Consider the following 21,190-nt stretch of genomic DNA (forward strand, 5'->3'; position numbering starts at 1 on the left):
AAAGAAGTGTGCTTGGAGACAAAGAAGGCACAGCAACGAATGATCAACAATGCTGTGTTAGTTTCATACCTGAAAATTGTGTCAGTGTATACCTTTTAAGCATGGTTAAATTTATTTAAGGGGGGATGCAGCTTCCAAATCGTGAAAAATCACCAAAAAATCAGTTTATTCAAATTCACGGTATCTGCTCGTATGCCTCGTTTTCTATGCTGTCCCGAAGTTTTACGATCCAACAAGAAGTACCCTAAAAAAATTGTTTTGTGAACCACTGTGGAACTGCATAATGGGGAAACCCTAAAAAAATCAGTGATTTTCTCCGTTCCGGTTTTCTGACTAGATGCTCACCTTGCAGAGCAGATTTCTTCATAACCGCTTTGTCTATTTTGACCCCATTTATTTTTCTACATGCATAGAGCTCTACTATACATGACAACAATAATTGTTTTTAATTTTTACGGATTGTAGATTTTTAGTGTGACATCTTGTTTACAGTTTAGACATGTCTACGCCAGCTATGCAAAAAATTTATGTTGTGGGGAATAAAAAAGAAAGATTGTCGCCACACACATGTATCTTGCATTCAGAAATGCACTGAATGTTGAACCAGCATTCTACCATATTTTGTCGAGTCAGCAGGCTTTCCACATGGTGTAGATGAGAAAAAAAATTGCAGAAAAAGAGGTTCTTTAGATAAAATTTTGAAATTTTGTGCACTTTAGTTTGAACGCATTACTAACACGCAGAAAAATGTTTCATCAAAATCTATCAAAAAATAAAGAAGGTGTTGAAAGCTGCACCCGCCTTAAAGGAACACTGTATAGTACCAGAAAATTAATTTTCAAGTCAAAAGAAAGAGAAATGTGTCGTGCAGTGCATAAAATTAGTTGTTTCTAGTTATTTCTAGCACTATCTGAAAACAACTCTCCCATCAGCAATGAACACTACCAAAACTATGCTAGACTGATTTTAATCAGCTCATGCGAACAAAAATGATTGACATACAAATGTCTATAACAGCTATGCTATGCATTGTGGAAAAAGTGAGTATACTTACCATGATCAATGATGTGTGCTAAGGCACAGTGAATTAGAATGGGCATCAGAAGCTTCACAATCTCACGTGGGTGCAGTGACAGCAGATAGTACAGTACCTGAATAATAAAACTTGGTATCAGTGATGCAAGGAGAAAGGCTACCAGATCTGAGACCGTGCAACACGTTTATCTCTGGAATGGAGATTTTTGTCCCTATAATTGTTTATGTCTTCCACCTTGAAGCCTAGATGGGGTTTTATTTTTTTTGCATGCATAATATGGTGGATGGTAACGTCTTATCGCCAAATGAGATAGCCGAAATCATTAATATTTTATTCTGCTCCAAAAACACTCATTTAGGGCCAACAATCAGTCCGAACTTGATTCCTTTATACTTGGGAAATGAATCCAAAATATAGTGTGTGAGTACTGTAAGCTTTTTGGACAAGAAGCAAACTGAAAAGAAGCACTACAAGCAAATGAAAACTAATAAGAATAATCTAGGGGCGACATTTTCCATTTCACTGCAAATTATCACGGAGCAGAGTGCCGCTGTTCCAACTGCCGATACTGAGATGACAGCGAAAAAGAAAAACAGTCAACAGACACCGTGGCCAAAAATGTGGACAGAAGAGAACAGGACACGGAGAGCGAGGGCAAGGAGGAATGTTTCCAACCCAAACACTTAAGGGGTTACAAGCAGGCATCAGGGAGCCCTTCTGTGGTCCTACCTTTTAGTCACATTTGCTACGTCAGTGAGCAAGCGTGTACGTGAAATGCCGGCACTGTCGAAATGCATGGCAGCGAGGGGCCCTCGCAAGGCAACAATGGCATGCAAGCTTCCACTCTGTGTGTGCACGGCATGCTTCTAATTGATAGCACCAAACCTTGCCAGTGGGCGAGTGAAATCGAATGTCTTTAACAAGCGCTGACATTACACAGCAGACAGGCTTTAGTGCAATTCGCCTCCATCGAAATGCAGCCACCACAGCTGAGGTTTGATCCCACAACCTTGGGCTCCGCAGTAGAATGCAATAGCTGCTGTGACACCACAGCGGGCTCCCATCGGAGGCGGCACTATAATGACAATCAATTGGTGCACTGGGGCTTGAATAGTGAGGAGTACTGCTCCGAGTCCTTACCACTAGTGCAAACCCAACAGTACCAAACCCTACAGGGATGTAGTGAAAGCTATAGGCACACTGATTCTTCAAAACTTCGCAGTTACTACTATGCATTTGCACCAGATGGACACCACTTGAAGAGGAGAGCACGCTACTCAACAAAGAAGCACGTCACAGAAACAAACCTTCTCAGCTTCCTTGGTGTCATCGAAAAGGCGCTTTTGGCGGTGTGCTGGCATAGGCTGTGCTGTCTCCCAGACCTCCTGCCAAGTGTTGCCAGGCAACTGCATGCGGTGGCTCAGGTGGCCTTCCTCAATTACTTGCCCGGTTGCCTGGTCCACCACTGGAGCCACCCAGTCACGTGGGGAGTACCAGCGCACAAAATCACTCAGAGATGCCCCTGGGTTGGCTGCCTGGATGCACCAGTGAAAACAGTACATTCACATCTTAGACACCTTTCTCAGCCTACGTCATCAGCACATGTGTGACCAGCATGCTACACAAAAAATATGGCTTCTGACAGCATGGTGCAAAAGGTGTGAGGACTACTTTAATAGAAAGAAAAATAGTATCACTGGCTTACCAGTTTAAAACAAGCTTACTGGTGAAAATATGCATACAAGAAACAAAGACATGGAGAGGTGTGTAGAAACAGAGCTTTCCTCAAGAATTTAAATTAGGGCGGTGGGCAAGATAACCGCTGGTCCTTAAGGGTAATGGAGTGGATTCCACGAGAGGGCAAGTGTAGCAGGATGATGATGATGATGATGGTGCCTAGATGTCTAAGGTTGGGGGGAGGGTGAGGGTAGAGAAAAAGTGGTAATCATTTTGAATTTTTTATTTGTGTCGTTGATGTGTTGTGCGGGACTGGCAACGTTTATGACTCCAATACTCATGACAATGATTGCTTCCCTTTACACAAGGACTAAACTCATATTTATGAACAGACAAAACTAGAGAAAAAGGACTGCATAAACTGTGTTGAGAAAATGTGCGGCAGTTCAGACTACTAGCAATGTACTGTATAAAGAAAACTAAACTAACTGCACAGCACCACTCAGGTAATGCAAATGTGGAAAATGCTGTAAAACGCACACCTGTGCACTATGCACAACAGATCAACTAGTCTTGGAAGCATGGCTGTGTTCAGAAACAAAAGAATTCCATCCCTGAAGGGCACTTCTCGTAAGTATCTGAGCATGCAACGATGCAATGATTTATGCAAGACATCACAGGGCCCTTATGATTACAAGCGTGCTGCTCTGTGCCGCCGCTAGACAACACGCCACAGGCTTCCATGCTTCCACTGGGTGTCACCACGCAGCACCACCATCTTGCTGCACGCTTCTCATGCTTGCACCCTGGCCATGGTGCTCTGAAATCAGGGTGGTTGTCATATTCACCATACATTCTTTCATGTGGAAGTCGTGCTTGCTTACACCACAAGCCAGCTATGAACGATGTGTCCTTTCTCATGTATGCCCTTCTTTCAGAGCTATTAAACAGAATTCCCCATCATGTGTAAAAAAAAATTCCTTATGAATTAAGGGGGGCCTTCAGAAAAACAAGGGGGCATGAGATGTTTCTGCAGAAGGAAGGAAGTCTAAACGGTCCATAATAAAACTGTTCCCTTCCTAAAGATCATTTTCTCTTCCATTCCACTGCTCAATGTTTGGACACAACGCATGCCTCAGGCTGACCTTTCTGCTGTTGCGTGTAAATGAACAGCCTATTTCTGCCTTCAGCTAAATGAGCTGCTAAAAAAGTAGGTGCCATGTACCTCCAAAAACTGAACTTCAACTGCAGGACACAATCATTTTTATACCCTCGAAGACGTCCAAAACAAGGCTGCGTCCAAAGAGGATACTATGCAATACCTGAATAGTTTCTAAACATCTAAAGTAATTCGGCTCAAAGACACTTACAAGGTAACAGATGAGAACCAATCTATTTTGTAAAATGAATTAGATAATTTATTTAGCCAATGTTTTCAGTTAATAACCGATTTAGTAGCTTGCACCGAGGGACTAGTAAATGTCTGCATACTTCCAGGTGCATGCCATGACAGAAAAATCCTAATTTGTCATCTAAGGGAAACTGCTGCTTGAGTAAAACGTTAAATAAGGTGCTAAAACCCAGCCACATTTCATGTAGAATCACATTACTAGAGCTATAGATCCTCAAGGCACATTTTTAGGGTACTTAATTATTATCTGTTAAAAATGAACCTTTTTTCCAGTTACGAATGCTTTTTTATAGTCAGATGCAACTCAAGAAGGCGTCGACCAGTTCTTGTGACGTCACAGTTAGTCCCCTAGTGTGAAATCACAGGCGACTGGCAGGCACCCCCGTTAACTGGCAACAACCGCAACGACATCAGTCAACATCATTGCATGACTGGAGGGTGTCCTCTGAGGGGCATTTGCTGCTGCAGTCCTGACTTTGTAGTAATTATTACCCATTAAAAATGAGTCATAAATACAACATCATGTCATCTTTAACAACAGTATACTTCTTTTCAGTAACTTTCAGTTACAAATAGTTTTATGCCTGTCAATAAGGCAGCTGCCAAATGAGGGCACTTTTGTGTTGCCATATCATGCTTACAGACGTGCCAAAGCATTTATACTCAACGTAGCACGCTGCACGCGCTGCACAGCGAAGTTGAGCTGGCGAAAGCGTGACTCTGTACACTTCAGCATGCGCTCGACTACCGGTGCGTTCGGTGCCTTCCGGCGCGCTTCGACGTGCCATTTTGCGCTGAGCGCGCTGGCCGCCCCCGGCCCTACCAGACCGGGTTCTCCTCTCGTCGGGGCTGCGCTGCTTCATGAATCTGCGACAGATGGCGTGTCGAACGTTCTGCGCATGCGCTTCTCCAGGCGCAGCCGCTGCGCCGCGTCAGAGCGGCTGGACTGTAGGAGGGCTGAATTTACGCCTGGCGCGGTGTCGCCAACCTGACGTGACCAACCACCACCTGCGCTCACCCGCGCACCGAGGACGTCGGAGTATGAACGCAGTAGTTTGCTTAGTTCAGACTGCACGTAAGTACAATTCCTAGAATTCCTTGGGTCTATGTGAAAAAAGATCTGTCACAATGAAACATACAGCATCCACAAATAGATGATGATCACGAAGCCTCACCTAAGGGGGCCAATACACTTCGTTGTTGATCACAAGAAATGCCTTGGAATCAAATTGTGAACAAACATCCGCTGGTTCATTTCTAAACATGCAACAAGAGCAATACACTCAGTGGTACGACATTTTGACCGTACTGTCTCACTCAAATTCCATTTCCCATTTTTCTTCGATTTGCTCCACTGAGAGCGACAGTCCAACTACCAAAGCGACGTGCTATCCTAAGACGACACGCCACCAGCGGAGCACACATATGGCGGCTGATTTACGACCACGTAAAAGCCACCAACATCCTCATCAGCCTCACTACGCCCACTGAAAGGCAAAGGCCTCTCCCATGTCTCTCCAATTAAACCTGTCCTTTGCCAGCTGCAGCCACCGTAGTCCAGCAAACTTCTTTATCTCATCCGCCCACCTAACTTTCTGCCACCCCCTGCTGCGCTTGCCTTCTCTTGGAATCCATTCAGTTACCCTCAAGGACCTGCGGTTATCCTGCCTTCGCATTACATGTCCTGTCCAAGCCCATTTCTTCCTGTTGATTTTGTGCTACCTCACCCACTCTGCCCACTTCGGATCTCTTAACGGTACATCGATCATTTTTCTTTCCATAGCTCACCAATCTCTATAGCCACTATAGCCAATCTCTATTAAAAGGATTGACAGCTGAATTTTGAAGACCTAGTTTTTTTCGACGCATTGTAAAACTGGAACGAGTCTAAGGTGCTGGATTCCGCAAGTTTTGTTATAAATGCTGTAAAAAATTTTTACCGGGAATTTTTCAAGCAGCGTATGCGCCTGTCTTTATGTATTCCTATGCTGGAAACCATAATGAGCGTGAGCAATAAAAAAAAAATGGACTAATACCTAATATAGTCCCAGCCATCATACAGTAATCAGATAGCTTTAGCGTTCGTTTGAGTTTCTGCATCTAGAGTTTCTATGGCACAGTGATGTATGCTCTGTTCACGACAGTCGTAATGGAATCTAGTTACTGCTTCAAATAAGCAATGCAATAAAGCCACTCAATGAAGCAAAAGTAACGAAAAGCTTTCAACTTTTCGGCTCTTCTCCTATCCTAGAGCGCCGCCGGATAATCGAGCCTCCCATTGGCCGAGGCGCCGTGGTCACGTGTTAGCGAGTGCTTTCTTGCTCCGCAGCAGAAGCCGGCGCCATTGTCGGGGGTAGAAATCGCACTTCGTTTTATTTTTGTGCAACACAGTTTTGGCGGGAAGCATTTCTCCAGCTTTGATGGTGTCCATGCGCTGCGGGGATCCCGAGCTTCTGTTGCGCTTACGGGTGAAACAACGGGACGTAGTGGGAAAAGGTTTCTCGTCATTCCATCCGGAAAAAGCAATGCGGCTTGCCGAAAGGTTCGGCTGCACAGGATCGACCGGGCAAGCTTTGATAAATGTGCTGGATCTGCGTCTTTGTGAGGAGAGTGGCCGTTCTTCAGTTGTCAGTCATGTTTTTTGAAGGATTAATTTGGTGTAAAGCGCGAGCGACTTCAGTCTTTCTTCACAGTAAATGCCATTTGGCATCGCTGTATGGACTTGTTCGCCCGCGGGCTACGAAAGCCGTGCTTCTCGTTGTCTTAGCCCCGCTGTTCACGCTGCTGGCTCTGCTAGGCTCAGCAGGTGTATCTGCACGCATAATGTGGTGGACTGGTTTGGTTGTAGCCAGACTCGCTCGCGGGCTCGACTTGAAAGTTCCGCTTCATGTTGTTTGAGCCCTGCCATTTACGCTGCTCGCTGTGCAAGTCTAGCTGTCATGTTGCGTGCATCACTGGACGTACTTGCTTTGCTGGAGTTCGACTGTTCGCTCACGAATTCGATACTGAAGTGGCTGTTCTCGCTGCTTGAGCACCGCTGTACATGCTGCTCGCGTGGCAGGTCTAGCATTCATGTTGCGCACACTGCTCCACGTATTTGTTTCGTTACAGTTGGACTCCTTCGCTTACGAACTCGATACCGAAGAGGTGGTTTTCGCTGTTGAAGCCCCCGCTGTTCATGCTGCTCGTGGTGCAGGTCTAGCTTTCATGTTGCGCGCATTGCTGAATGTATTTTTTCTGGCAGCGTTCACATCAAATCTGTCGTTACTGTGCCTATAAGGTTCTGTTGTGTTGGGTTTAATGGCACATAGGCAGCTAAGGCCATTATGTGCCTATAGGCACAGTACTGGCAGCTCTCGCTTGAATGTTCCATATGTGCAAGGATAATACTTGAGAATGCAAGCGAGAACCTCCATTAAACGCAGTTGCAGACATTCTTCTCGTTTTTTTCAATCCAATTTTTGCTTCAAGCAACTTCAACGTGTTTGCTTCAAACAGGACCGAGTAAATTTGAGTTTTAGTTTTTCAGTGCTTGAATTTTTTTTTTTGCACGCTACTTCGACCGAAAGCGATCAACTAACTACAGCAGTCCAGGCTGCTGTGCGTTATGCATGGAAATTACACGAGGGAAGCCAATGTCCTCTTATAAGCTATTATTGCATATGCTGGCCCAAGATGACAGTCACCTAAACAAATAACATTCTAGCGAATCATGCAGCGCTGCAGCTGCGTGCAAAGCAGTGGTTGAAAGCCTTTTTTTCATTGCTGTTAATCAACTCAAACGATTCACCCTACATCAATTTTCTTTCTGATCACGACCGTGTCACAGTGCGCAACTAGGGCACCGTATTTGCCTATTTACAAACAAACAAAGTGACTACCGTCAGTCGGATCTTTTCAATGTTAGACTGCGAGGTGTCCGGGTATAGGAACTCCGAAATAATCGCCAAGTTTTCTTGAACTAAAAAAAATTAAAGTTGAGATGAGTAGGCACCTACAAACTGAACAGCACAGCCGACTGCACGAGCAAACGTGCCTTTGAGAGAATATATTATGGTAGCATTACACCGCCATCCGTTATATAAAGTCTATAGGCCGCACGGCTAGTCGAATGGCGTTCCACTTCTTCTTGGCGAAGTTAAATTTTGAATAAGATTCCGCAAAAAACAGCGGTTCATAAACAACACTCCTAGGATATTCACTGCTGTTCCGCGACCGCGCACGCCACTTCCACCGTGTGCACTGCAATCAAAGCGATCGCAGTACAAAAAATTGGCTGTGGTTTAGCTCTGGTTAAACCTGGTAGGTAGCGAGAGCTACAGGCCGTAACTACGCTTAGGCTTCGCTGTGGCTAAACAATGTAATGCTACTGATGATTTACTTGGCTAATCTCTGTCTATGCTTGGAGAAAGACGCATGGTTAAGCAATGGTTGCAACTTTATTTACCCCAATGAATACGCTTTGGTGGTCAGTAAAGTAGTCATCTTTGACCATCGCGGATTCACTGTCGGAGGCTAAGTGAGCTCGTCTAGCCACGTCGTCATTACGACGCTTATCGAGACGTTTGACACGCTCTTCTCTTCTTCAGACTCTTCGGCACGCTGCCACTTCCTTGTTTTGTTCCGACGCCGAAGTCTGTCTTCTTTCAGCCTAGCCGACTCATCGCTCTTCAAAACGGCTCGCCTCCCGCTACGCCAAACCGTGTATGTATATATATATATATATATATATATACACACACACACACACACACACACACGCACTGCGACAACCCGTCACCCTCTACTACGCATGCGCACAAGTGGCGAGGCGAGCGGCGTCTGCTCCACGACGAGCGCAACGGCGGAGTGACGTCATGCCAGATGGCGCGACGAGCGGCGACGCCCGCCAGCTGCGGCGGTTGCTAGGCAACGGCTCAAGGTCGGTGCGATCCCGAGGTGCAACCACGGCGAAAGTGCGACCATGCTGAAGAGGCGAAGCGGCTGGCGTAGTGTAGCTCTCGCTACAAAAGTTCCGATAAAGCAGTGCAACGTGGGTCGGGGCCCGCATGACGGTGTTCGGCTTTTGCTCGTCGAATGAAGTGTGGTGCGACGAATTCGCGGCGGCAGGTTGCGCTAAACTTTTTGCAGTGCGAACCTCGCATTAGACGTCCGCCCCATGGAGTTTACACAGCTCTAAGCGGCTTGTAGCGGTCATAGTATACGCGAATAAATGTAGGATATTCTTCCTTTCTCAAAGCTAGATCGCCTATCGCGTCATTATGACGCAGGCGTTCGAGGGGAGAAGTGGGACCCGAGCTTAAATGGACAACGGCGACGGCCTTGGTAAGCGTAATGATACTCCTGAAAGCGCAATTCAACAAATTCAAACGATAGCCAACAATTCTGGACAAATGCATTTTTGAACTGGAAAGCTTTTATGAACGCAATTTTTTCATATGATGTAAGATTTCACTATAACAATCAATACATCCGCCGATCACCCAACGGCAGTTTTGAATTTTTTTCTATTAACGTTTTAAATAATGAAGCAAAATCTTAAAATTGAACAAAAACGCTGAAAATAGATTCTCGGAATGTAGTTACACCGAAATCTAGTCGTCACTTCGCATATTTTTCAGCGGATGGTTTTATTTTCGATGTTTTATGAGCGCGCGCCCAGCTCTCCCGGCCGGCGCGAGGTGAAGAGCGTGATGTCACGACACCCTCGTCCGACAGGCAAACGGTCGCGTCACTCGAAGCGCGATGTCGCACTGCAGTTTGGGTAGACCGAGCGATAAGGCTCCCAACCTCCGATGCTGCCGACGCAAAACTGGCAAAACCCGCGAGTAGCGATCGCAATCGTGCTCCTGCGGGAACAGTGGGCGCGCGAGTGTTATGACGTCTAGTCGCAGCTTCCACAGGCGGTCGCCAGGTGCAACGATGCGGCAGTAAATCGCGAAAAAAACTTGCTATCCGCCTTTTTTCGCTAAAATGCTCGTCGCATTTATCAATTTTAGCAGTCAAGCTCTTGTTTACATGTAAAAGAGCAGCTCCAAAAGTTTGGTTCAGTATCTTAAGGCGAAAGCCTTTAATGGCTCATCCTGTCGGCCGAAATTCTGTCATAGCTGTCAATCAAACTGATGACGTCATCGGTGGTGTAGTATGTCGTAGCCATGAATACTCATGTCTTGGCCATTAAGTACATTGCGTAACCAGTCATTAATTAGTAACAACTAGTAATTTGGCCTTAATCAGTAATTAGAATTCCATGAGTAATTACAATTAATTAGAAATTAGTCATTAATTGGGGTGTTGCGTCATCCAGTGGTGACGTCACCAGTGTCACTGATGACGTCACTGAACTAGAGTAGCTTCTTACTGCGCATGCGCTCGCCGCTAGGTGGTGCCACCATAAAGGCCCATCTCCATGGACACATCCGAGGCGCACCAGCGCAGCGCTTACGCGCCCAGCGCCACACCGGGACAAGCGTCGGAAAACATATGCAACTCGATGACCTGTCGCTGCTACCGCGTTCAGCTCGGCTCGGCGAAGCAAACGGCGCGAAGGGCCGTACCGGATGCCGAGAGAACTGCGTTCTCTGATTGGTTACATCGACCGCAAACCAGCGGCGACTTCCGGCGCCGGCGCGAGCGAGGCGCGAATATCTGACATGGACAGATATTTGCCAAGCGCCAGCGCCGGCTTGCGTCGGCGCGTCGCGCATGCGCAGACCGGCTCCGGCGTACGCTGGTACGCGCAGGCGCTGCGCTCGTGCGCCTCGGATGCGCCCATGGAGATGGGCCTTAACGCGCCACCATTTAAGCGGGAACGCCAGTCACCTCCCAGTCGCGCCAGCCGGATGCTCCCCAAGCGCCCTCCCGAATTTCTCCGACCACCAAACGTGCTCGCGCTGCCGAACGTCAACGTAAATCTCGTGAGGCTAGAAGAAGTGAACGCCAGCCTCAAGACTCTCCGAACACCAAGATATTGCAACAGAGGCAGTCAAAGTGGTGCGGAAAAGGCTTTCATCTCTACGCACTTTAGACAGTCAGTGCCCCCTGAATTTTTGCTACCGTTAAAAGCGTTCCCCATTGGTTTTCTATGGGAGTCAACTGTTCGATGCGATCGATGGAAACACTTTAAATAAGTATTTCGCTACATATCAGAAGAATGGACCATTACCTTCAATATTTCCGCAAAAGTATCTTACAACTGTTCAATTTTAAAAATTTTTGTCCAAAATTGCTGGACATGCAGAGGGAAATGGCAAAAGCTAAATATTGCACATGATGCAATTTCTCCAATCATCTACCACGTCTGAGAAAAACAGCAGTTTCCAAGGAATTTTCGTGATCCCCAAAGAGATGGGTCAGGAAATCTCTTACAGCTGGCTTCACGAGCACCGTCTCGGAAGCATTTATGTCAGGCAAAGTTTGTGACGATTCCCTGCCAGAATGGGTTAACCGGCATTCGGACTCAGGGTACACTGCAAGCACAGCGTAAAGCAAAAGCCAAAAATTAACTTGCAACACTCGGTTGCATGCAGTCTGCTGGCTGCTGCGGTCGTTGATAGATGTCACGCTTAGACGCGCAGCAAAATAAAAACGGACTCGCCGCGGCGGCTCAGTGGTTAGGGCGCTTGACTACTGAGTCCAAGGACGCGGGTTCAATCCAGGCCACAAGAGCCGCCCTTGGGTTGGGGGCGAAACGCAAAAGACGCCCGTGTGCTGTGCGTTGTCGGCGCCCGTTAAAGGCCTACTTGACCGAAACTTTACTTCGGCTAATTTTGCGCTCGATATAGTGTGCATGTTATTGACAATATTTATATTTAATATTAGTGCTGTGAAGCGTCTAGAATTTTAGTTAGAAGCGTTCAAAAACCTCTGTAGCAGACGACGCAGACCCCTAGCGGTGTGCTGAGCAACTAACAAACCTGACCGGAAATGACGCACATTTGAGACACCGGCATCGCCGGCTCGCCAGTTTCAGGCGTTCTGAAGTGAGTGCGCGCGCCTTGTAAGCTCTTCTTCTGGCGCGTTTCTGGCTGTTTTCACCGCGAAGCTCGATGGTATCCGCGAAAAATAAACTGCTGGCATCATGTAGACGAAGTGCATGGCCGCGGAAGGGAATATGAGGAATGCGGAAAGTACCATGTATACCTCTCGTCCACTGCCCTTCACCCCCGATCTCGAAAGCTGGTGTCAGCTGTCTGGAGCTCAGGTTTTAACGCGAATTCCCCTCTCTTCTTCAAAAAAGATAATGGTGGGTGACTGACGCTTCTGCCTCGCGCTAACCCCTTTTGTGGGTTGGGCTTTGTCAATAGACCTGTCCCCGTCTACATCATGCATCAGAGCACCGTACGTCTTTCTGGCCCGATCGGCAAAGCATGCCACGAACCGAAGGCTTCGAGGCGTCTCTAATCGGTGGTATAAAGAGGAGGGGGGAACCGCTTGTCACAAGCTAGCTAAGCCGGTCCAGAAGTTAAAGTGGACGGCTTTGCTCATCGAGCAACGCCCTTTTGACGGCACGTTATTTACACCAGGCAGAGGTCTAAGGAGAGGTCTGGTTCGTCTGAAAAGTAATCAACATATGCACACCAGTTTATTGCAGGCCGGGCTGAGAGTCCTGGAAGGCCACACAAGCGTTACTGAAAACGTCGACTTTCTTACTGCCTCACGGCATTCACACTTGAGGTCGATTACAGGAAGCTTCAGCGTTACTATTCGAGACGCGTCTCCAAGACCCCAGAGAACTGCACGCATTTTATTTGAATGATAATCTTTTCAAAGAATTTTGATTTTATTCAGTAGGGTAAGGGCTAGTTGGTGATCCATAACATATAAATATCAAATTTATATGTTTGGTTAGAGACACTTACGGTAATTTGCGCGGTGGGCGTATACGGTCGACTGGGGTTCGGCAACCACGTCGTTCTGCCCAGCTGTGTGGTTTGAAAAGATTAGAAAAGCCTTTCCGTCCCTGCAGTACACGGGCTTTAAGTGGTTCTAGGTAAATACTGTAATGAACGCAACGCATAAGTTTCTGTTCATTTGAATCGACATGTATTTCGCAACGCGCAGTGCTTGCCCGACCGAGGCGCGCAAAGATAAACCAGCCCACCATCGGCACCGCACTGATGCCACAGTCCTCGAAGAGAAAAATATATATTTATTTTGCAACACAAATTTTGCTTCTGGCATATTCTTTCGCTTAACGCAGCACTTAATTCTCTTCAGCTCTATTTTTACACATCCATCTGTTTTTATTGATTTAACTGGCGTTCACAGCACCTGTTCCAAATTTCTGTGCACAGGCAGGAATACCTTTCGACGGGGGAGAAAAATGAGAAGGAGAAGGCAGGTCATTTTTTTTTATCAAGACAACAAAAACCATATTGCACGCACAGCAGAGCGCACATGTGCTGTTGGCACGCGCGTGCCCGCTCAAAAAGCCGACTTTATAATACAAGCACTTCTACTTGGCCTCCATTTGAATATGCTTCCTTCCTCCGCTATATCCGAACTTTGCACAAGCTGTAATCGAATACTGCCAGGCAAACAGCGCTCACAAGCATTGCGGCGCGATCATCTTCACTGAGGTTGAGCCAGGACTTTTCTAGTCTACTACAGCAAACAAAAAACGTTTAAAACTTGTTCTAGGGCGTTTCATCCGTTTCAAGATGTGTGTTTTCACATATAACCAGTATTTATCGCACAAAGTGCTGCACGCGCTACCGCTACCAGCGCTTTGCTCGAGCCGCAACGAGCAGACGCTCCGAACCCGTCCGGAGTAGTCTCAAACATGCGTCACTTCCGGCGGGCGGCAATGGCGCCCGTTTTTCCAGTTTCGGTATTGAAAACTCTGATTTTTGCGAGTCGTTAGCACCGTAACTGCTTGAAACTGGAGCGTAATGTTTTGTGGGTAGCATAATACGGGGGTGTACTATGAAAAAACAACCTTTTTACGGTTTGAAAAATTTCGGTCAAGTAGGCCTTTAAAGAGCCCCAGGTCAAAATTATTCCCGACCCCTACTATGACGCCTCTTTCTCTTCTTTCACCCCCTCCTTCATCCCTTTACTCGCGGCGCGGTTGAGCTGCATGTTTGCCTAGAAGTGTGACAGTTAATGCGTTTTTGCTTTCCAAAAATATAAAAAAATAATCATTTTGCAGAAGAAAAACGAGTCACATGTGTAACTAAGTTGTCTCTCCGTTAGTTGGTAGCGGCACTGAGTAAACATTAGCAGAAAGCGGAAAGTCACTAAGTGTTCTGAAGTGACTGTACGCCGTATACCTTCTCCAAGCAGAAAATGCGGTTTACATTACATTTTAGAGAACCACTATGATGAGGAAAGCGGTAATACCGCCGCCTTCATTCGTTCGCCCACGTAGAAGCGGTAATACGGCGCAAACAAAGCTTTTATTCTTGGCTTGCTCAGCTGCGTTCTTCAGAGATCTTGATTTCATACTCTAGAATGTTCCATTTGCAAAGTAGAACTGCGGGCGCAACATATTTAAAGTTGCTGTAAAAATATTCGTGGTGTGCAGGGCAAACAAAATGAAGCACACAGCCTAATTTACGGTTCGTTTCCGAATGATGCAGCTAGCAAAACATGAAGTTTCCAACGAACACTGAAAAGCCATCAATAAAGGCCCAACTCCAATCTCACTTCCGAGGCGTCGCGCCGCGCGTCACCGCGCGCCAGGCGTCACAGGCGTCAGCCAGAACCAGTCTGCGCATGCGCGCGGCGTCAGACGCGAGCAGCGCGTGCGCTGACGCTCTGATCTGTCCCTGCCAGATATTTGGCGCGCGGCGCGCGGCGCCGCGCGCGCCGCACGCGAGCACAGAGTGAGCGAGTGCAAGGGCGTCCGCAGAACTTTTTCCAGGGGGGTGCACCCGATGTCTGGGGATGGGGGAGGCGGTAGGTTTCTAGTTGTTTTCTACTAGGGCATAAATAATATCCATAATTCCAAGGGGGGCAACCGCCCCCCCTTGCCCCCCCTTCCGGACGCCCATGAGCGAGTGTCGATGGCGCTGCGGGTTTTGCGATACAGCATCACAGTGAAAAGGCGTGCTTAATTATTTGTGTACCAAATACATTCTACGCGTTTTAAAATCATTTATTTACTCGAATTACTACCTCTCACCACTCTTGGCAGTCGAACTGCTTTTAGCAACATCAACCCAGACGCGAGCGGCGCGAGCCAGTTCCCGGAGAATGGAGATGTGCACCTCTCTCGACGCCCGACGCGGCGCGGCGCTCAGCGCGCCGGCGCGCGGCGCGACGCCTCGGAAGTGGGATTGGAGTTGGGCCTTAAGGCTTACAAACAAGAGCAGCGCGAAAACAAGACAGCGCACGGTAAGAAACAGCAGACATGAGCTCTAATTTCAGCTGCTCCAGAACATCCTCGAACAAAGCAGTGTAAGATGGTCTCTGTATCACCCGGCCGCTAGCCTTCCCTGCAGCCTCGCCAGCCCGGACCATGCGACACGTGCGCCGCCGTGTGACGTTTTTTCATGGGTGCGGCTGCGCGCGCACAGCGGCCGCGCGGTTTCGATTCGACCCACCGGACAGGCCGGAACCGATTGTATCCGCAGCGACGAGCAGAATTGCGTTTACAGATTCTAACAACCGCTACTGTTGTTACTAATGGTCAGCTACAAGCCTCTAATTACAATCTGACACCTACCCGTAAGAGTTAACGGTACTACAATTTAGTTAATCATCACACTATAATTAGCATTGTTCACTCGTTTTCTCACAACCGCCACCACTGGTGTTATTTATCATTAGACACAACGAAGCCTGCTTATAAAAACCACTGGCGCCCTTCGCTGATATACTCTGTACGCGTATACCGGACTAGACCGACAACAGCTGACCAAGCCAAGGGTTTAAATTATCTGTAAAATTTCAGCGATATTAAAGGATTGACTTCGAGGATGTGGCGCAGCAGCTTTCGATGCCTGCGCCGATGAAGGGTGAGATCACGGCCCAAGAAACTTCACCCCCGAAAACGGTCACGCGAACAGTAACCGCTAAGAAATTAAGAGCAGTGGTAGCCGGGAACTCATGCCATCCAGGCCAACGCCTCGCGGCGACTGCCGTGCCCTTTACAGTATTGACGATGGTCATCACGCAACCTGTGCGCGGCACCAGGAACGGCGGCGCACGACGCCCAATTTTCCGAACAATATTCCTTGTGACAGACCAACGAACACACTCGCTTAAAGTGTCGGCTTTGTCATTGCGACGTGGCATCTAAGCGTGTGTACAAGAAAGCTTTCGGCACCTAAGGCTGAACCTACTCTTCCCTTCATGGAAATGCGGCCCAAGGTGTAACTCTTTATTTACTCGATGGTCTTCAATTCAAATAACCAGCAAAAAAAAAAAAGACTCACGCATTACTTTTTTTTTTTTTGCCTGAAAGCCACCTACAGACAAGGTGTGTCACAGCCGCTTCCCTAAGGGTCTCCAGGTTAGCAACATCCCATCGCGTTTTTTAATATGTACCGAAATATTGACACACGAGTGCGCCTCAGCGACTTCCAGCTATGCGTCCATGCGCACTGAAGGATCAGCAGCAGAACTTTTCGTCCAACGCTCGACTGCGATGGGTGCAATAACAGGTCACTCACTAAATAGGGGGGAGGCCACGTACAGTCGGGGACAAAAGTCTCTGGACCATGTGTTCCTCAAACGAAGCCGATAGCTCTGCTATTAGCCGGCGGCTGGAGACCACACTTGTGGAGGTGAAAGTCAAAATTTTGTGCTTTCAACTTCACAAGTGTGGTCTCCAGCCACCGGCTAATAGTAGAGCTATATATCGGCTTCGTTTGAGGAACACGTGGTCCAGAGAGTTTTGTCCCTGACTGTACAACCTTCGTCAAAAGTAGATAGCCCACGAGTTTGCTTCTCAGTCGCGCAGTGGGGCTCTTGCAGCATCCGTGGCCATCCTAACTTTGGGAGGGGTGAAGACGAGAGTTCCTCTGACGTTCAGGAGATTTGGAACAAGGCGATGCATAACGCGGCACACAGCGTTTCGCTCAGAAGCAAATCCCTTCGGCTTTATACTCGCCCCTTTGCGGGATGACTTAACCAGCGCCCACCTTAAATGCCTCCATGTCCGAGTAGAGGCAGGCGCTCTGCATACGAGCACGCAGCATGGCGCCCTCCGGGTTGCTGCCCAGCTTGACGAGCGCCTCGGCATGCTGCTCAAGCATGTCTTCCGTCATCGGAGCTGGCTCCTGTCCGAAAAAAGTAAACAGACGTCTAGATTGTATTCAGTCCAGCTTAAAACTTACATCAAAACTAAGTCCTTGCGTCGACGCCGAAGTCACTTCCGTATGGGCTGTCCTCACAAATCTGCCAAAATAAGACCGCACTGTTTTCTGTGTAGAGCTCACAGAAAAAGGAAGTCAGCATTCTGTTTAGCACAGTGGTGACATTCTGCTAGGCGTTCGTCAGTTTCGTGTTCCGAACATAATGCGCAGTGATATAGTGTGCTAAGCTGTCCTTACATTACATACTGTAGCGATTTTTTTCTCTCCCCCATCTTCCTCAAGGCCCGGAACCCCAGCCAGGTCCACGGCGTATACGAAGGTGCTGCACCTGAGTTATCGGGATGTAGAGGGGCTCGTCGCTTCCCAGCAGCGTCATGTCACCGCACCTGCGCAGCACGCCCTCGCGCACGGGTTCCTGTTCACCTGGGAAGCACAACAAGCAGAGACGCTGCACTGGGCGGGAAAATACGGGCCACGTCTGCCGCAGCAGAAGCGACACAGCGAAACGCCTGCAAGAACAATGAATGCGACGGGAACCTGTGCTGGCTGCCGCGGACTCGCCGCTTCCCACGTTGGCAGCATTGTCCGCGGACTCGCCCTTGTCACCTTCTGCGACGATGTCGTCGGGACACTCGTAGAATACGTCCTCGTCGCTTTCGCTCGACCCAGACTTGCGCTGGGAGCCGGAATCATCCGCGCCGAGGTGGCGGCGCTCTCGTTTTTTCTTCCTCTCGATGCAGTAGTTCAGCATCTGCACGCCGATATTCCGAGCGAACGTTTAGAAGGGGACACCTGCTGCAAGATCGTGCGAAGAATGACACTTTTCACGTTCAGAGCGCCAAAACTATAGACGGGACACAGCGAAGGGAACGGTTTCGGAATGGAATGGAACAAGCTGCCTGAGGAAGTAGTGCCCATATTATCAAATTATTCATTTTCTTCCATGCTGTGACATTTTTTATGTATAATAATTCCGTGTTCTTTCTATCTCATTGTTATCTTTTTTTTTGTAACCACCTGCATGAGGTAGCATTTGTGTACTTTTTTTTCAACCCCCCCACTGTAATGCCAGACAATGGCGCTGTGGGTATGATGATAAATAAATAAATAAAAACAGAAACACAGGTCGTCTCTTCCTTCCACTGTGTCCCGTCTTGGCGGCCTCACGAGCAGATATGTAGAACCAGCTAGCCCGATACTATGTGTTTAAATCGAAGGATTAATAGGCCATAAGAAAAGTAGGCAAGTAACATTGACAAATCCCCACCATGTATTCACGAAACGCACCCGCAGGGATCATCCAAAATTCGGTTCGCTAAAACGGTTAAGAACGCGGACGTTTCCAACTGCGTTATCCCAAGCACAAGTATCCTGCTTTTCAAATAGAAGCTGACGACAGCCTTTCCCTGCCACACTCGCCGAGACGAGTACAGGCGTTCTCGGTCTTCACCATAAAGCATTCGACACTGGAGAAATGACCAAGGGTGAATACGCCTTAGAAACTGCGCGGAACGCGTCTGCATTGGAAATCGGGACACTCATACATGCATGCGGCAAAAACCAGTGAAAACAGAATTCGCTGGGGTTCAACACGGCTGAACTTAGTTTACAGAGCGGAAGCTCGATCAAGCAGTGTCAGACACGGTTTGCTGCGGTTCAACGTTTCCTCGCTCCACGCCAACTCGCCCTGCCGTCGATTCAATCAGCCGTCTACGATACATAGCCGAAGCACCTGTTCCAGCGCGCGACTCCTCCATAGCTATCTGCGAACTTCAAGCAACGCTTCGCGCTTTTTATTATCTGATCAGATGAACGGCGAGTGACGCGGTTCAGCGCAACTGCGAGGTGAGCGTTGAATCACGTCGTTCAACGCAGCTGCTAAGACGAGCGAGCGCCTCCGGTTCCGCGCGCCGCAGCTGCGCCGAGTCACATGGTATCACGTCACAACCACACACCCGCTCCGACGCTTGAAGGTCATTCTTCGGAGCCACATGACCTTGAGGTTTTGCATGGGAGGAGCAGAGCTTGCGCTCCAAAACAACATTGGCATACTACAAATCCGATAAACTGTATCGCATGCTGCATGCAACACAAGCTTTCCAGATGCACATCAGCCGAAGTTGACATGCATCAGCACGATATGCTGCTTTATATATATATATATATATATATATATATATATATATATATATATATATATATATATATATATATATATATACCTTCGAACGGGGCTAGCTTCAACACTTTCACCCTGTCGGCTTTACCTTCCTTCTGTTTTTCCCATTTCGCGTTTTTGCGTTCCGCCCGTGTGTTTCGCGCTTGTGGAACAGCCATTGAAGTCTGATGAAATGCGCGCCACCGGGCGGTTAAAAAGCCCGCACGTGTTCAGGACCACTCTGGGGGGCAAACGACGGGAGAGGGAGGGGGATGAGGAGGCTGCCGGCGAAGGCGCCGGTGGTCACAGGCAGGGGCAGATGAGCGCGGCACGGACAGGACGATTAAAGACGGGCACGAAAGGCTGAACAAACAATGGGACGGTTACGGGCGATTACGTCCAATTAGTAAATTGCGGCCCCGCTCGAGCACTTAATCACGGAGGGATGCAACCCGCCGCCGATTAGCCCGCGCAGGCGCATGCACGCACTCTGCTTCGCCTGTGCGCGCCGCCCGAGAAAGCCAACCGACTGATTCGTTGCTGCTCCAACGCCTACTTTCCCAACGGTCGTCATGGGCGACTGGAAAGAAGCACACGGTTATTATTTTTTTGGAAACGCTGAGCTAAGCTAATTCGTTTAATCGATTCATTCGAAACTACTCGGCTTTTCATTTCTTTTTTTTTTTACGATGAGCTCAGAAGCTCTTGAAGTTCGTCGGACTTTCTCTCCTGTACCTTCTTTAGGTATAAAATACAGGATGCTTGACTGATTGATATCTCTTCTTGCACAGCCCCATTGGAGAAGTGCCTGAATCTAGACTGCGTCCAAAGTCCAACAAAAAGTTAAGCATGTGTGCCATAGAAATTGCTTCTCATGAAATGAATATGGGATGGTGATGCGAGGAAATCAATAAGCTGCCCAACGGCACGTACTGTTTGGGGTACAGTAATCCCTGCAATACGTTCGTCACAATATGCCGCTCACCTGAAGCTTCTGGTGAAGGATCGAAGCAGCCAGATTTGGTGTGCCAGGCTCCAGGCTGCGTAATAAAAGACAAGAAGAGATATAAAACTCACTTACAGTAACGACTACTAAAATATTAGCAGAAATTTATAACATTCAGCAACTCGCAGCAGTGAACTGCTGCAGATGTCGTTAAATGCCTCGCGGAATTTTTCTCCCTCCTATTTTCCTCATCCAGAGGAACGATTCGCGCAGGAACGACTCGCTCAAAACCCTTCAAGCACCGCCAGGAAATGAGGTACGCACGAGTTTATGGCTTTCAGTATTGACAGCCGTATGTTCAGCGTCCACAGCTATACCAACGATCCTACTCTGCTGAGAGTGGCTTTCTGCGGAGAAAATAAACAAAAAAAAAGAACGAAAAAAGGCGAGTCAGGTGCCCCGCAAGCGGTGGATATTAGGGGCGTCATATAGATCCACGAGCCCGAAATAGCGCGACAAACGGTTCGGCTGAAAACCTCGCCGCGGCGTAACCGCCGAACACGGCACACTTACGTAAGCCGTCCGTTTCCCGCAAGCAGAGAATGCGCGACGGCTATTGATGTTTATTCTGGCGCGTACGGCACGGCCCGGGGGGCCCCCGCTTCCGCGCAGGAAGGAGCGCACAATCATCGCGAAG

At 48.1% G+C, this 21,190-nt stretch overlaps 1 protein-coding gene across 3 annotated transcripts in view; it reads right to left on the bottom strand.

The window, feature by feature from the left end:
- Rab3GAP1 (RAB3 GTPase activating protein subunit 1) overlaps positions 1-21,190 on the bottom strand; it is a 254,447-nt gene that overhangs the window by 11,465 nt on the left and 221,792 nt on the right. For all 3 annotated transcript variants that reach the window (XM_089579224.1, XM_089579222.1, XM_089579223.1), the window contains exons 16-21: positions 20,533-20,587; positions 17,927-18,140; positions 17,718-17,812; positions 17,216-17,353; positions 2,344-2,571; positions 1,055-1,151 (exon numbers count right to left, since the gene is read on the bottom strand). In XM_089579224.1, coding sequence (XP_089435350.1) covers positions 1,055-1,151; positions 2,344-2,571; positions 17,216-17,353; positions 17,718-17,812; positions 17,927-18,140; positions 20,533-20,587 — 827 coding nt within the window. The remainder of the gene's footprint in view (positions 1-1,054; positions 1,152-2,343; positions 2,572-17,215; positions 17,354-17,717; positions 17,813-17,926; positions 18,141-20,532; positions 20,588-21,190) is intronic.

This window comes from Amblyomma mixtum, chromosome 3 (genome assembly GCF_055824585.1).
Source record: "Amblyomma mixtum isolate Tamu chromosome 3, ASM5582458v1, whole genome shotgun sequence".
Classification (NCBI taxonomy): Eukaryota; Metazoa; Arthropoda; class Arachnida; order Ixodida; family Ixodidae; genus Amblyomma; species Amblyomma mixtum.